This window comes from Garra rufa, chromosome 24 (assembly GCF_049309525.1).
Source record: "Garra rufa chromosome 24, GarRuf1.0, whole genome shotgun sequence".
In the NCBI taxonomy this organism is placed as follows: domain Eukaryota; kingdom Metazoa; phylum Chordata; class Actinopteri; order Cypriniformes; family Cyprinidae; genus Garra; species Garra rufa.
In genome coordinates, this window is record NC_133384.1 from 17216401 (window position 1) to 17234585 (window position 18185).

Below are 18185 nucleotides of genomic sequence, written 5' to 3' on the forward strand. Positions count from 1 at the left end.
AACAACTATCACTAAACAAACACAGCTGTGGATCAACAAAACAGCATAAGAATCAAGTGTATGTAAACTTTTGAACAGGGTCATTTTTACGAATTCAACTATTATTTTCTCTTGTGGACTATATGTAAACGTCTTTTATGTGAAATATCTTATTCAGGTCAGTACTAAATATAAAACATGAATTTTGTATAATTAACATTTAGCAGATTCTGCTAAGTGTATGTAAACTTTTGACTTAAACTGTATATGACTAAATTATCCTATTGACACAATGCCTCAATGACATGAGACTAAAGTAACAAATACTGTACATTAATTTAAAGTTACAAACGCGTCTTGTGTCCGGTAGGTGGCGGTTTATTTCTATTTTTGAACCGTATATCTTCCAGTACAAAACACAGCAGGCGAATATTTATTATGATTATTTAAAATATATAACACATATAAAATGTATAACTACTCTGAGGTCGCTCGCAAGCTCTTTCGTAACATATCTACGATTAACATATAACAACAATAATAATGTTTACGTTTACATCAAAATAATTAAATTGCATCAACAAAATGTCAAATGAACGATGAAAGACTTTTAATTTGACGTTCCCCTCCCATGACTCCACGGAAGTGCAGACGCCTTGCGAGACAACAGAAGAACTACAACAAAAACCCCTCCGTTTGCTCATGGAAAAAACACACAGCCCTCAAGATTTCTCGGAAGCCCTTTGAGGCTCTCAAGTATTACCATTTACTAACAGAGCGAGGAGCCACGCTCGGCCTAAAGGCAGGCAGCGAAGCCAAACTGCGGGGGAAAATTCACCCAGGTGTCGGTGTTTTTGTAATTTATGAAGGTAAACATATTTTGTAGCCCGTTAGCAAAGCGACTTCCTCTCGTGTCTATGAGGAGCAGATGCTTCGTTAGCTGTCTAAAGCTGGATTATAACGCGACATAAAACGCGTTTACGAGGTGAGCTGTTTTTGTTGTTAAAGTTATTAATATTCTATAACTAAAAATGTCCGAATGTAAGCGTTCAAACTGTTCGTGTGTTCCCGTGTTTGTTTGTTTATATAGGTGAACGAACGTTAAGAGTGCGCTTGTGAGCGTTTATTTTCAGGTTTCTGTTTATATAACAGTAACCCAACCCTGTTTGCCACACAATAGATTTAAAATAAAGTGTTTTGAATGTTTCCACTGTGACTGTAAGAGTCTAAGCTGCTTTAAAGATGAGATCAGTTGACAGTTTGAGTGATTATTCATATGTGGGATGGGTGATTATTATAATTATGAGTAAATCAAGATTGCCTAGGTCTCGAATTGACATTTTCCTTTGCAGATCTTGCCAAAGTCTGTTATTGGTTTTTATTTCAGTTTGACAGCTTGGAAGCTGATTATGGTAATTGATACCAACTGGTGAGAAGAAGCATGGAGCTCTATTGGTACATGTAAGTTTTGATGGTTTAAACATTGATTTTGTTTATTTCACTTTATATGGCATGTATTATGCAACGTGAGGTAATCATATAAAGTTATGCTTGTGACTTTAAGACTTTGAACTTGTTCTTTATCTTCTTTTAGAGTTGTCATAATATTTATTATGATTAAGATCTTCTTCTACATCTGCTGGTATCGCTCAAGGCAAAGACAGCTGGCAGCGTACCTCAGCAATCCCCGAAACGCTCAGATTGTGATAGTTGGAGGACGAGCGTACCTGCACCAGATCTGCGAGAGACAAAATGTGAGTAAAGTTTGGCCCAATCAGATGCTTTCATTTCAAGGTGTGGTCGGCTTAGCTGTGCGTAAGCCATGCTGATATAATCTCTGTTTGGAAACATGACATAGTTTAGCTTCCTCTGTGCAGTACAGTGTGGGTCTCATGAACTCATTGTACATTCAGCCAGACAATAACTGTAGTTTGTTATAGTATCTTGTATTGACTTAAAAAAGGATTTCACGGAAGATTTGACTAGGTGAATGGCAGAGAGACTGATAAAAGCTGATAGACAAATCTTTTTCCTTTTGATTAAGCACTTGTAAGGGGAAAAGGATGTTGTGATTAAGCAAAATGTATTTAAATACACTTTTTTTTAACCTTCATCACTGTACAGTCGGAATAGACACACTTAGATTACACAAAAATAAATATTAGTTTGTCTTAGTCACTTTTATTCTTTTTTAAGTTTTGAGTTTTGAATGGGAAATGTCATCAAATAAATGTAAATATTTGGCATGATATATTAGGAATGATAAAGCCCAAAAAGGAAAGAAGAAAAGCTCAGTTACTTTAATTTTAACATATTTTATATGTTACACTATCTTCAAAAGTTTAGGGTCTGTAAAATTAGCTTTTTTTTTTTTTAAAGAAATTAATACTTTTATTCAGCAAGGACATATTAAATTGATCAAAAGTGACAGTAAAGACATTTATAATGCTACAAAATCTTTTGAACAAAGATCAAGTATACAGTATGTATATGTGTATGTATATATATATATATATATATACAGTACTGAACAGTAAGATTTTAAATGTTTTTAAAGAAGTCTCTTCTGCTCACCAAGCCTACATTTATTTGATCTATTTGTTGAAGTATAGTAAAAATAGTACAATTTTGACATTTTTACTATTTAAAATAACTGTTTTCTATTTGAATATATTTTAAAATGTAATTTAAAAATGAAATTCCTGTGATTTTAAAGCTGAACTTTTTAGCATCATTAATCCAGTCACATGATCCTTCAGAAATCATTCAAATATTTAATTTGCTACTCAAAAAAACATTCTTTATTAAAAAAAAAAAAAAAAAAAAAAAAAAACATTATTATTATTATTATTATTATTATTATTATGGTATGTTGTTATTATTATAAACAACCAAGCAAATTTTTTTTCAGGTTTCTTTGATGAATGAAGAGTTCAGAAGAACAGCATTTATCTAAAATAAGTTACCAAAAGCTTTTTATTTTCAGATAAATGCTGATTATTAAATCTTTCTATTTATCAAAGAATTCAGAAAAATGTACCCAACTGTTTTAAATATTGATGATGATAATAATAGTAATAAAAATATTGAATAGCATATCAGCATATTAGAATGATTTCTAAAGGATCATGTGACACTGAAGACTGAAGTAACAATGCTGAAAATTTAGCTTTGATCACTGGAATAAATTACATTTTAAAATCTATTTAAATTGAAAGCATTTATTTTAAATAAAATGGAAAAAAATATTTATTTTTGCTGTATATTGGATCAAATAAATGCATGCTTGGGTGAGCAGAAGAGACTTAAAAAAAAAAAATTACTGTTCACAAACTTTTGACTGGTAGTGCACAAAATATTTGTTTAATTATTTGTATTTTAACTTTTTTTTTTTTTGCCAAACTTTTGACTGGTAGTGTATATCTTTAGCACAAAATTCTGCATAATATAATGATTTCTAATGGATCGTGTGACACTGAAGACCATAGTAATCACAGGAATAGTAAGAATTAATTTAAAATATATATTTTTTTATTGTAATACTATTTATTACTGAATGTTTGAACAAAGAATTCTAAGTTTTTTCAGATAAAAAAAAAAAATTGGCAACTCTTTACAAAAAGGTTAATTAGTTATCATTAGCTAACTACATTAGGTAACATAAACTAAGAAAGAACAATACTTCGACAGCTCTTATTAATCTTGGGTAATGTTTCAAAATTAACTAATGCTTTATGAAAATCTAAAGTTGTGTTTGTTGACATTAGTTAATGTACTGTTAACTAACATGAGCAAACAATAAACAACTGTCTTTTTATTAACTAACATTAACAAAGATTAATAAATAGCGTAATGTATTGTTCATTGTTCATTCAAATTAGTTGTGTGTTACAAATCTTTCCAAGTTTAAAAACCTGTTTTAGTGGAGATTCAATCTGTGGCCCTTTACTGAATTAGGACAGATAACTTTTACACTACTAATGTGGTGTAGTGATGCATTTATGAAGGTGACTTGAGTGATTTGGACCCCGTTGACACCTTTCTATTTAACACTGTCTACTTGTGATCGGCTCACCCAAAATAGCTTCTAAATAGGGGAACCTTTAAAGTCTCTTAACACAGGAAATTTGCATCGCTGGTTTCAGTTTAGTCGCTTCTCAAACTGAATGAAAGTCTGCATTCAGTGGAAATTTAGCAATTGTTGTTTTCAGTGCAAGTACATGTTCTGTCTGTGTCATTCACCTACAGGGAAGGTTTTGGTAAACTTCCACTTTTACTGTTTCACAACAGCATTTTTGACCTTGGTGCTCTGCAAATTTTTTTTTGACTCGCCATGTAAAACGTTTCACCCTCGAAGCTCAAAGCTACAACATAGAGCTGTTAAACCAAACCGAGGGCAGGAGTGTCAGTTCTCGTGCGCGTGTGATCCGCACAGGCCACTAAAATGCGCGAGCTCTTCTGTTTTAGAGAATCGTTTCTCTTGTTGGTGCTTAGCACTTGTCAAAACTAACCGGTGACTGTGAAAAAGCCTGAAGAAGCGGACTTGATGGAACAAGAGCGGGGCCCAGAGATGAGGGCCGTGACAGTGCTGACAAAACCGTTTAGGAATGTTATTGTTTTTTTTGGCTAAAGCGCATTCACTCTTACAGTCAAGTTGCGCTATCTGTGACTCTATTATAAATGGAATTTCTTTGAAAATGTTCTTTCTAAAGTGTTTTGGAGCTGCTTTTTAGATTCAGAAATGCTCTTTGTTTCTAAAAGAAAGCATCTGGAAGCAATTTGGAGCTCAAGTATTGAAGACTATATCAAGCCAAAGCTTTGCTATTCAAGTAGGGTTGCTATTTTAATATTTCACCGAATATTTCAGATAAAAATAGACTACCATCTGTTTTTACTATACATTTGTTAGCCCACCATATTCATGCAAACTGAATTTTTATAGGATGTATGCCTAGTGTTTTAGATTATGCAGGAATTTAACTGTAGTTTCTTCAGAAGTGGAGAGAACGATATATATCCCTATTTTTAGAAACTCTAGCTGCCTGTAGCTCCCCACACAGGAAATGCTCTCAATTAGACAACAAACAGTTTAGAGAGATGATACACTTTTGGCCTGTTTGCACATTCACTTACCAGTAGTTGGTTTGTCATTCATACAGTAGTTTTATAATGCATTTTTCCTTATGAGGTTATAAAGGGAGTTGCGGCATGCTGATTTATTACTATTTGTTTAATGCAAAACAAACCGCATTGTTGAGCATGTTCAAAAAGGGAAATACCACACCATTAAGATCCAACCTAGAAGATGACCTTCTCTATAAGCAAAGCTGCATATGACACGCAATAAGTGTCTCATATCCTTACTGAAACTGAGATAATGTGTTTTCCAGCAAAACTGAGACGCCAAGGCCTTGTAAGTACGGTAATAAACAAGTATGTAGGCTTGGGCAAGTGATTGCGTAATTCTGCAATTAAATACCAAGCATCGACCAGATCTGGTTTCACTGCCACATGTATTTAAAGTTGTCTTTTCCACAAGAAGTCTACCTCAGAAGCTTGTTGTGTGTAGTGTGTTTGATTCCCGTCTGATTGTGGGTGTTTAACTCCCACTGCTGCTCTGCTCCACAGACATCAATCTGGCCCAGTTGGTACGGAGTTCAGGACGACGGCTCGGTGGGCGAACCCTCCGCCTCTCTTCCACCATCATCCTCGCTTTCTCATCTGGACATGCCTCCTCCATATGAGGCAGTGTCTGGAGGTAAGACTGACTCACTACACGGGTGCACCCCAGTCTGCACCGGGGCAGATTGATAAGCTTTTACTGGAATTTTTTAAAAGTTACCGGGAACACTTAACAATTTTTTTTTTTTTAAGAGACCATACATGCCACAGTTTTGAGGACTGACATTTTACAATTTCAAAAATGTATTAAATGAGGAACTTTAGGCTATGTATTTTGCGTTTTATTAATTTTTCTCTCAGGAATGTTTCAGAGCATATTGTGGTGTTGTTTGTTGAGGAAACATAAAAGACAAATAGTGATTTAATAGAGAAAATGAATAGTATTTTTAAAAAATAACAATATTTTTGGCAAATATATAGGTTAATAACCTAATAATAGTATTTTGAAGAAATTTTAAAATCATATATAAGATGTATATGTTACATTTTTAATATCTTTCTTTGCTAAATTATAATGTGTATATATACAGTACAGTAATGTGCAAAAGTCTTAGGCCATTAGTATTTTCACCAAAAAAAAAAGGTTTCAAAGATTTAGTTCACTTCCAGAACAAAAATTTACAGATAATGTACTCACCCCCTTGTAGTGTTAATTTCGTCAGACGAGACGAGACGAAATATGTTCGTCAACGACCTTTTTTTTCATGACTAAGACGAGACGATGACAAGACTGCACCACTGTCCAAAAACGCTGACTAAGACTAAATTAACATGCATTATTGTTGACGAAAAAAGACGAGACGAAAATGTTTTGCATAAAATAAAAACTAAGATAAAATCTCTCTTAATTTTCGTCTACAATCGTCTCTGCTTTTTCATCAGCTGTTACGGCTTTAAAATATTCAAACTGCGCTTTGGCGCGCTGGCTGGCGCTGAGCCAGAGACGGACGAGCTCTGCTCTTGTCATATAATCACAACTATGCAGTGTTTTTAACCACATAACGCTTATTTTAGGTTTCAGACATTTAAATACACATAAGTAATAGTAAAAGGAGACATTTAGAGTTTGTAAAATACACACATAGGTCTATGGAAGCAGCAAATAACAATCTATTCAAATATAATTTGCTGATGTGTTTTATTTATATCACATACACATAGGCTTAGTAACTAAAAAGTTCACTCTATTCCTCTTCTAGTTCACCAGCCACTTACTTGCATGTATTTCGGGAGAAACGGATGAATGTATATGTGCTGTAAATACAGCTGACAGGACTCTCTGAACAGCAGCGCGAACAAACATGGCCGCGCCCATCTCACGTTACAGATTACGATCCAGATCATTTATATAGGGTTTTAAACGACGAAACATACTAATTCACACATATTTGTGAATCGGAATATTAGATAGTTCAAGGCATGGTAAGCAAGTGTGTGAGTATTCTGGATAAAAAAGGAAAAACGAAATAAAAGCGATCTATCTGTCATACAGTGTTATTGTGTCTGTGTTGTGTCACGTGACAAGCTTGATGCGTCGCCATGGAAACAATAAGGAGGAACGTTCTAAAATAACGGTCGCTTAAAAAAAAAACTCACTCTCAGGGGTCCGCTGGAATATTTTAAACTCACCACTGAAAGGGTTAATCATTTGTGAATGTGTCTCCTAAATCAGAAATTGAAAACCAGACACGTTTAACATTTGCATTCAACAAAAATCATTCAACGAGTGTATTTTGTCAGGTAATTATGACATTTAACCAATGTTTGAGATATGTGAAACACTTATTTTTACTGAAATGTGTATCAGTAATAATCTCACTAATAATGTGTTATTTTAAAAAAAGACTACAATTTTTTTGACTAAACCTAGACTAAAATATATTGAGTTCTTTTTTGACTAAAACTAGACTAAAATTAAAAGACTTTTAGTCGACTAAAACTTGACTAAGATACCTTGAGTTTTCTTTTGACTAAAACTAGACTAAAATGACGAGACTTTTAGTCGACTAAAACTTGACTAACAAAAAAAGATATGTGAATGACTAAATATGACTAAAACTAACAAGGACATTTGGCACAAGACTAAGACTAAGACTAAATTAAAAATAGGTGACGAAATTAACACTACCCCCTTGTCATCCAAGATGTCCATGTCTTTTTTTCTTCAGTTGTAAAGAAAATGTTTTTTGAGAAAAACATTTCAGGAATTTTCTCCATATAGTGGACTTCTATGGTGCCCCCGAATTTGAACTTTCAAAATGCAGTTTAAATGCAGCTTCAAAGGGCTCTAAACAATCCCAGCCGAGGAATAAGGGTCTTATCTAGCGAAAGGATCAGATATTTTCTCAAAAAATTAAAATGTATATAGTTTTTAACCTCAAATGCTCATCTTGAGCATTGAGCATGCCTTCAAAATCGTCCTACATCACTGAAATTTACCTTTTTTTGTAAAGGGCATTTGATCTTCTTTGCACGTTCACTTTGTAAACACTAGGTCAGTACTTCTGAAGCGATGGGAGTTTTTTGGCATACTCTAACCGTATTGAACCAGACGCATGTGCATCTCAGAGATAGACAGGATGAGCATTTGTGGTTAAAAAGTGTATAAATATTAATTTATTAAGAAAATGACAGATCATTTCTCTAGATGAGACACTTGTTCCTCGGCTGGGATCATATAGAGCCCTTTGAAGTTGCAAATTAACTGCATTTTGGAAGTTCAAACTTGCAGGCACCATAGAAGTCCACTATATAGAGAAAATTCCTGAAGTGTTTACCTCAAAAAAACTTAATTTCTTTACAAATGAAGAAAAAAGACATGAACAAGGGGGTGAGTAAATTATCTGTGAGTTTTTGTTCTGGAAGTGTAGAATCCTAATGAACTAAAAATGCTGTGTAATGCGGAATATTATCAAAAATGTCATAAATTTACAAAAAAAAAAAAAAAAATCCCATTATTTACTCAACCTCAAGCCGTCCTAAGTGTTTTATGACTTTCTTCGTTCAGATGAATACAGTCAGAGTTATATTAAAAATGTCCTGGTTCTTCAGAGCTTTATTATGGCAACGGCCCAAACAAGTCCATCTATCCATCATAAAAAGTGCACCACATGGCTCTGGGGGTTAGGTAAGGCCTTCTGAAGTAAATTGATGCGTTTATGTAAGAAAAATATCCATATTTAAAACTTTATAAACCGTAATATTATACGGTGTACATGAGAGAGTGGCATTCCAGTGGATAATGTACGCATAGTTTAAGCCCTAGTTTTAAATATGGATAATTTTCCAGCACTCACATCGATTCACTTTAGAAGGCCTTTATTAACCCATCAGGAGCCGAGTGGAGCACTGAAAGAGCCAGGGCATTTTTTTAATATAACTCTGACTGTATTTGTTTGAAAGAAGAAAGTCATATACGCCAAGGATGGCTTGAGGTTGAGTACATCATAGGGAAATTTTAGTTTCTGGGTGAGCTATTCTTTTAACTAAATCAGATCGTCATTTTGTGTGACCACCCATTGCATAAAAACGCTTTTGTCTTAAGTACACTTGTGCATAGTTTTTCAGGTAGCTTTGCAGGTAGGTTTCTTGAAGCGTCTTTAGAGCTTCAGTTCTTCTGGATTTTGTCTGTCTCAGTTTTATATAGTTCGATTAAAACTCTGGTGTGACTGGTCTGTTAGTGTGGTTCTTTTGAGTATGTGTAAACGCTGCCATCAGAACCCTGGTGCGCACCAAACAAACAGGCAGAGACTGCTAAAAATAATGGTTCCCTGTCCGCTTTCAAACAAACTCTGGTGCGATTCGAAAGAAATATGAATGCGGCACAGACCAAATACTTCTAAACAAACCGAAAACAGGAAGTAATGACAAGATGCGATGCTATGCGACATGATTTCACGAAGGGAACACGCTGTGTATCCAAAACAAAATGAGCAGAGGGCAAACGTGGAGAAACGAGCAAGAGCCTTTTATGAGCTCTTTGTGAGTTCACAGTTGCTGAAAATAATATCATATACACGCAATAATGATGGCAGTGTATGTCATACACCCGTAGCACTGCTTTAAGTTGTACACACCTTTTCCTTTTGTTTGGATTGTTCAGTGAGTTCTGTCACAAAATATACGTTACTCAACCCGGCCAATCAGGTTGTGAACATATCACTATGCCTTTAGGTTCGCTGGCTAAAATGCCAGTGAGAGTGCTAAGCGGACAAGGATCAAATGTTTAATTTTCCTATTTGGTCAGGACCAAATGAACCAAACGAACTGAACTACAAGTGTGAACACTCCTTAATTCTTCATGTCATTCCAGAAGACTCTATGGGTGTGTTTACACTTGTAGTTCGGTTCAATTGCTTCGTTTGGTCTGGACCAAAAAGGAAAATTATACATTTGGTCCTGTCCGCTTAGCGTTCACACTGGCATTTTTTTACAGCAAACCTAAAGGCATATTGATATGTTTAAAACCTGATTGGTCAGGTTGAGTGACGTATATTCCATGACTGACTTCACGAAAAAACAAAAGCACCTTTTTCAAACAAAAGGAAAAGGTGCTTTTGACTTAAAGGAGTAGTTCACTTTCAGAACAAAAATGTACAGATAATGTACTCACCTCCTTGTCATCCAAAATGTTCATGTCTTTCTTTCTTCAGTCGTAAAGAAATTATGTTTTTTGAGGAAAACATTTCAGGATTTCTCTCTATATAATGGACTTCTATGGTGCCCCGAGTTTGAACTTCCAAAATGATCCCAGCCGAGGAAGAAGGGTCTTATCTAGTGAAACGATCAGTTATTTTCTAAAAACATTTACAATTTATATACTTTTTAATCTCTAAACAGAATACACACAGAGCTAGACAAGATGAGCATTTGAGGTTAAAAAGTATACAAATTGTAATTTTTTTTTTAGAAAATAACCAATCGTTTTGCTAGATAAGACCTTTTTTTTCCTCGGCTGTGATCGTTTAGAGCTCTTTGAAGCTGCATTTTGGAAGTTCAAACTCTGGGGCACCATAGAAGTCCATTATATAGAGAGAAATCCTGAAACATAATTTCCTTAGGACTGAAGAAAGAAAGATATGAACATCTTGGATGACAAGGGGGTGAGTACATTATCTGTAAATTTTTGTTCTGAAAGTGAACTACTCCTTCAAAGCAGCCACTTTAAGTCAAATACACTAAATGCTGTCTGATGGACTCACTTGTTACGTGTATGTGATTTTATTTTCACCACCATAAAAGGCACTTTACCTCCTCGTTGCTCCACATTTGCCCTAACAGAGCAATCGCACCAGAATTCGTTTTAATCGAACCAAACATGGCAAGTGTGAACACATCCTATAATGGTGAGATAATCGGATCGCTGTATGGAGCATTGGCTGTTGTCAGACTCCTTGTGTATACAAAAATCTTACTGAATTATTACAGTTAATGGCAAAATAAATGTTTGGAATATAAACATAACATAAACTGATATTTCCTACTGCCACACTACAGCAAAAGATAGAAATAACCATTTTGTTGTTGGTGGAAATATATTAATGGTCTAAGAGTTTGGCACAGTACTGTGTGTTTGTCTTTGATTCTTAGATATATTCCTTACACACCAAACAGCAGATTTTATTTGCTAGGTCAAAGGCTAAGCCTTAATGAAACCATTCTGTGAAAACCATTTGTTATTTAGTTATGTTTTTTTGCTCAATGGAGTGTTGCGAAAAAGTTAACCATAAACCAAAACGTAGGAATTTGTCTGCTAATCATTTTCTAGTTGGGCATGATTTGTGTTTGCTTTATTTTTAGCTCTCTGTGTATACGCAAATCCTGATACTGTTTGCAGCATACATGTACACTGTATCGCACTTAAACTCATCTGTGAAAGTGCTTTTCCAAGTAATCGTTCAGAGCGCAGGTGGAATGTAAATGATTACATGTATATTAAACTATGAGCTTGTGTGTCACAGTCTTAGTTCATAACTAAAACATCCATGAGAAGCTTAGTACAGTAATGCTAGATATGTTTACAAGTAAATCGGCGAGAATATATACATATATGGTATGGTGAGGAGACTCAAATCTCAAGGGTTATATTAACAGAAAATACTTCATGTCTCTTAATTTGAGAAACAGCATCTCAGTCACATTACATCTCTAGGGAAAGTCTCGTGCTTTCACCCACTCTGCTGCTCTGTAAATGGTTAACCGGGACTATTTTATGACAAGAGGGAACAACAGTTGGAGAGTGGGCCTGGGGACATCAGCCATCCCAAATTAGACCAATGCCTCTTAATTGGCAGGTTTCATAACTGACACGCTGAGAAGGACGTTTATGCACACCAGCTGCCTGATATTGACATTAAAAAATCCAAAAGGTTAAAATGAATTTGGCAATCGAAATTCTGTTCTTCGGGTTTACTTCAGTTCAGTTTCTATGCTGAGGCTGATTGTTCATTCAACGGCAGAGAAGCAAATCTTCTGGTGCTTGTGTGGATTGGCAGCAGACGGCAGATTCTGGCTCTCGGCTCTATTCTCCTGTATCTGTCTTTCGCATTTCCCCCCTTTTTGTTTTCCATTTGTGCTCTCGTCATCTCTAACAATGTCTTATGAGTTTATGAACAGCAGATTTTACCAAGTAGATCTGTGTCTAAAAGAATCCCAATAACCAGACGTGGGGTTGAAGATGCAACACATGCATGCATATACTGTGTTTCCTTTGACCTAGAAGGGTGAAAGATAATATCTTCAGTGCAGGATGTGGTTTTTGTCAACCTTCAATGCCACATCATTCAGCATTTTCAACGTTTCTTGATATTTGAGTGAGGTGCCGATGGAAAACCCCCATTTTCCCCAAAAGCTTTGTGTAGTTTGTCACCTGTTCAGTGGAAAATTTTGGCAGCATTTGCATTTGTTTGCCGTTTAAGACCAAATGAGGCATTTATGGCTTGCAGTTGCTTGCAGCTTGAAACAGGAAATTATGTAATTTTTTTTTAAGAATGGCCTTGCTATTTAGCTTGCATGCTAAATTGTTGAGTCATTGGAAGGTTTAGTTTTGCAGATGGTAGCTAAAGGTCTGTGGCAAGCATTAGTGGTGTTATTCTCTTCTGTTTTTAATAATCTAGTTGTATTTGTAGTCAATAAAAGTTTATTTGTTCTATGGAAGCCTGTTTCCACCACTGATTAAAAAAATAAAAGGTAATAAAAGACTTTTTATCTCACAATTCTGACTTTTTTCTTAGAATTGCATGATACAAACTAGCAATTGTGACTTTTTTTCTCAGAATTGTGAGTTATGAAGTCAAAATTGTGAGATATAAACTCGTAATTCTGAGAACATATCAGTCGCACTTTATAACTTTCAAAAAAGTCCGATTTGTGAGTTTTTTCCTCACAGTTCTGACTTAATTTCTCGCAGTTGTGAGTCTATATCGCACAATTCTGAGAAAAAGTCAGAATTGTGAATTTTTTCTCACAATTCTTAGAAAAAAAACGATTGAGTTTTTCTTGCAATTCTGACTATTTTTCGCAATTGAGTCTATCACAATTCTGAGAAAAAGTAAATTGTAAGTTTTCTTGCAGTTCTGACTTTCTCGCAATTGTGAATTTATATCACACAATTCTGAGAAAAAAAGTCAGATTTGTGAGTTTTTATCTCGCAATTCTGACTTTATTTTTTACAATTGTTAGTTTGTATTGCACAATTCTGAGAAAAAAGTCAGTATTGTCTTTTTCTCGCAGTTTTAACTATTTCTCAATATTAAATTTATATCACACAATTCTGAGAAAAAAAAAGTCAGATTTGTGATGTTTTATCTCGCAATTCTGACTTTATTTTTCTCAACTGTGAGTTTATATTACGCAATTCCGTCAGTATTTTGAGTTTTTCTTGCAGTTCTGACTATTTCTTGTAATTATGAGTTTATATCACTCAATTCTGAGGAAATAAAGTCCGTATTGTGAGTTTTTATCGCAATTCTGACTTAATTTCTCACAATTGTCAGTTTATATCACATTCTGAGGAAAAAAAGTCAGAAATATGAGATTTCCCTGTTATTCTGGCTTTCTTGCAATTGCGTTTATATCACTCAATTCTGGGAAAAAAAAAGACTGAATTGTGAGTTTTTCTAGCTGTTCTGACCGTTTCTTGCAATTGAGACTATTACGCAATTCAGAGAGAAAAAGTCAGAATTGTGGGTTTTTCTCTGACTTAATTTCTCACAGTTGTGAGTTTATATCACGCAATTCTGAGAAAGTAAATTGAGTTTTTCTTGCAGTTCTGGCTTTCTCGCAATTGTGAATTTATATCACACAAGAAGTCAGATTTGTTTTTTATCTTGAGTTTTTATCTCGCAATTCTGACTTTATTTTTCACAATTGTTAGTTTATGTAGCACAATTTCGAGAAAAAAGTCAATATTGTTTTTCTCGCCGTTCTGACTATTTCTCGCAATTGGGAGTTTATATCACGCAATTCTAAAAAAAAAAAAAGTCAGATTTGTGAGTTTTTATCTCACAGTTCTGACTTTATTTTTCACAATTGTTAGTTTATATTACGCGATTCCAAGGAAAGTCAATTGTGAGTTTTTAACTTGCAATTCTGACTTTATTTTTCTTAATTTGTTCATATAACGCAATTCTGAGACAAAAAGTCTCGCAACTGAGTTTATATCATGCAATTCTGAGGGAAAAAAGACAGAACTATGAGATTTCCTTGCAATTCTGACTTGTTTTGCAATTGAGTTTGTCATGAAATTCTAAGAAAAAAGTCAGAATTGTGAGGTTTTTCCTCACAGTTCTGTTTCTTGCAATTGAGGTTTTATCACTCAATTCTGAAAAAAGTCAGAATTGTGAGTTTTTCTTGCAATTTTGAGGAAAAAAGTCATAATTGTGAGAAAAAAAATTCTATAGTGTTCTCATTATCACAGGATTTTTACAGTGAATTTCTGGCAACACAGCTGACCGTTTTTTTTTTTTTTTTTATTAAAAATATAACATATTTTACAGTGGGGAAAACATTTTTAGTTTTTAAGTAGGGTTTCTTTGCTATTTCAAACCTTTTGAATGACCTTTGTACTCTCCTGTTTGTTTTGTGCAGCAAATGACCTGAAGCCTCCACCATACAGTGAGTACGCTCAAAACGACGACACGGACGCATCCCTGAGCATCGCCATCCCGGACGGCAACGATTCCAGTGGAATCAGCGATGCCCCGCCCCCTTACACGCCCAGCATCACGTCTCCAGCAACTCAGCAAGTAGATAGCCACAGTCAATCACAGCCGGAGGGAAGGTCAAGTTAGACTAGACTTCTCTCATTATAGAAACACAACAAGGGCTAAGCAACAGCTTTAGCCCCTCTAGGTCTTGTTTTTCCATCTGGACTTATTTTCTTCTCAAGCAAATTATACAAAGAAAAAAAAGATTTCACATTGGCGGTGGATCTTGCTCATTCTCTTGACATGAGAGAATTTGGATAGTGCACAGTATGCAGTATAAAGAATGAGACTGGCCTGATGCCATCTCCTGGCAGAGTCGAGCACTGCTCTGCCCACGCTGGTGTACCGGTGCTTTCAGTTCACCCATGCCTTATGCTCATTTCCTCCAGCAACACCACAGCGCATAGCCATACGATAGGCGCAGCCATTGCGATATTTTAAACATTCACATTCACCGACATTTCTTTGCAGTAGTGTTGCGAATTAATGCCATGATCACGTGTGGCTGCTTGAGGAACTGTAAATAGGCCAGTGGGTTGATTGGTGCCAAGCGGCAAGCACGTTTCGCTTAGACAATGTTGTCGACACATTTCTTTCTTTCTTATTTTTCTCTCTAAAGTCCCAAAGGGAGAGGTTAAAGGGATAGTTCACATAAAATTAAAGAAATAGCTCAGCCAAAAATGAGATTTTGCTAACAATGTACTCACCCTTAAGCCATTTGAGAAGTAGATGAGTTTGTTTCTTAAGTGGAACAGATTTGGAGAAATAGCATTACGTCGCTTGCACACCAATGAAGTGAATGGGTGCCGTCACTTTTTCTTGCAGTTGAGAGTTTATATCACACTATTCAGAATTGCGAGTTTGTCTCATTCCGATTTGAGGAAAAAGTCGGATTTGTGAGTTTTTCTTGACTTTATTTTATTTCCTGCACTTCTATTTCTTGCAATTGAGTTTATTTTTGAGAAAGTCAGTGTGAGTTTATATCTCACAATTCTGACTTTATGACTCACAATTGCAAGTTTAGTTCACAAAAATTTATTTAAGTTTATTCCACGCAATTCTGAGGAAAAAAATGCCAGAATTGTGAGTTTATATCTCACAATTCTGACTTTATAACTCGCAATTGCAAGTTTAATTTACAATAATTCAATTAGGTTTATTCCATGCAATTCTAAGGAAGAAAAGCCAGAATTGTGAGTTTTTCTCGCAATTCTGACTTTATTTCTTGCAATTGAGTTTATATTACAATTCCAATTTGTCTCACGCAGTTTTGACAAAAATGTCAGATTTTTTGGAAAGGAAAGGACGTGACATGATCAATTTTTACGTTTTTCTCGCAGTTTTGACTTGATTTTCTTGAAATTGTAAGTTTATAACATGCAATTATGAGAAAAAAAGTCAGAATTGTGAGTTGCACATTGCACATTTATATCTCGCAATTCTGACCAATGGAGTGAATGGGTGCAGAATTAGAGTCCAAACAGCTGATAAAAACATCACAATCATGTACAAGTAATTCGCACAACTAGTCTATCAATCCTCTATCCGTAATGTTGCGTTCTTCAGTGAAACTGTTGTCTGTTTGAGAAATACGCAGAGATCAAGCACCGTTTACATGCAAAGACAATTCTAAACAAATATTGTGACATTTTTATCAACTGTTTAGACTTGCATTCTGACGGCACCCATTCACTCCATTAGTAAGCGTCTCTAAGTTCTCTAAATCTGTTCCGATTGAGAAACAAACTCAACATCAAGGAAGTCCTCAGGGTGAATACATTTTCAGCAAATTTTCGTTTTCAGGTGAACTGTTCCTTTAATATTCTGTCATCATTTACTCATCCATGTCAATTCAAACCTGGGACCTTTTTCCCATGTAAATGAGCAGCAATGTTTGGTTACTAATAGTGTGTCTTTCAGATTGACATGAGGGTGAGTAAATGACAAAATGTCTTTTTACAGTATAGAGGTCTAGCCTCAGGTTTATTTATAACCTCAGTCTATATGTGATGACAATTAAAAAAAAGAAAAACTTTTGCCCTGAAGCACTTTTAATGTGTTGTAATTGCCTTAATTCCTTCTGTTGGTAAGTGTCCAATATTCCCGAATCAACCAGAGCCGGTGTGGATAGTATGTGACTAATGGTTATGACTTGTGTAAATGTGCGCAGTCCTACTCTGTGTTGTATTGCTTATCAGGTTAACTGTAATACACTGATGCATTTGAAATCACGGTGCCCTTATTAACAATTTCCGCTAACCGAAATAGACCTGTGTGTGTGTGTCTGTGTGTGTGTCTGTGTGTGTGTGTGTGTGTGTGTGTGTGTGTGTGTGTGTGTGTGTGTGTGTGTGTGTGTGTGTGTGAGTATGTGTGTGTTAAAGCATACATTAAGTGTGTGATGAATTCAAAACAGAACTTCCTCATAAAAGTGTTTATGTGCTTTGGTGAGCGCATGAAGTCATCTCTGTGCAATTGTCGATATATCAGGTTCACATAATGGGATCAATTTTTTGTATTAAAAAAAGTCCACATGAAAGGATGTGATCAGTGTGTGCTTTTAGAATATGTGTGTGTTGTTCTGTTCCCTCCCCCCCAGATTGCCCCGGTCCTTCACTATATAATTTCATTTAATCATAATTTGATTTAAAATGCTAATCCTGCAACATATATTATCTCATTTAAACTGAAGTACTGTATATGCTATTTTTGTATTTATGGAAAAACCCTTTGAATCTCTTTCAAAAATAAAAATCGGTGAAATGTGTCTTGTTTGAAAAACAGCATTTTTCTTCAACAAACTTAATGGGCAAGCTTCATACTTGTTGATCAGTTTTGATATGCGGAGTTGATCTAAAAAAAAGTAAATAAAAAAATATATTTTATAAATTAAAATATTTTATGTTTTAAAGAAGTCTTTTCTCACCAAGGCTGCAATTACTTCATCAGAAACAAATCAGTAAAAAAAAAATGTAATTTTGTGAAATATTATTACAATGTTTCTATTTTAAAAAGTTTCATTTTGTAATTTTCAAAAAACATTATTCAGTCTTCAGTGTCACGTGATACTTCAGAAATTATTATAATATGCTGATTTACTGCATACTGCAACATTTCTTACCCAGCTGGTTAGTATTTTTATCATTTATAATATATCTTTTTTTAGGATCCTTTGATAAAGAACAGCATTTATATTAATGAAAATATTTTGTATTATAAATGTATATTGTACATTTTGATCAATTTAATGCATCCTTAAATATAAAAGATAAATAAAAGTTTTAATTTGCAAGGGAAAAAATCTGGAAATGACAATTAAAA

General features: G+C 34.7%; 1 protein-coding gene across 1 annotated transcript; it reads left to right on the top strand.

Moving 5' to 3' along the window:
• The first annotated feature begins 649 nt into the window (after positions 1-649).
• On the top strand, positions 650-17631 carry LOC141300482 (uncharacterized). The gene is made up of 5 exons (XM_073830763.1): positions 650-964; positions 1367-1440; positions 1574-1733; positions 5608-5737; positions 14749-17631. Exons 2-5 carry the CDS (start codon positions 1421-1423, stop codon positions 14949-14951), a joined length of 513 nt encoding a protein of 170 aa, XP_073686864.1. The 5' UTR covers positions 650-964; positions 1367-1420; the 3' UTR covers positions 14952-17631.
• Positions 17632-18185: the final 554 nt, after the last annotated feature.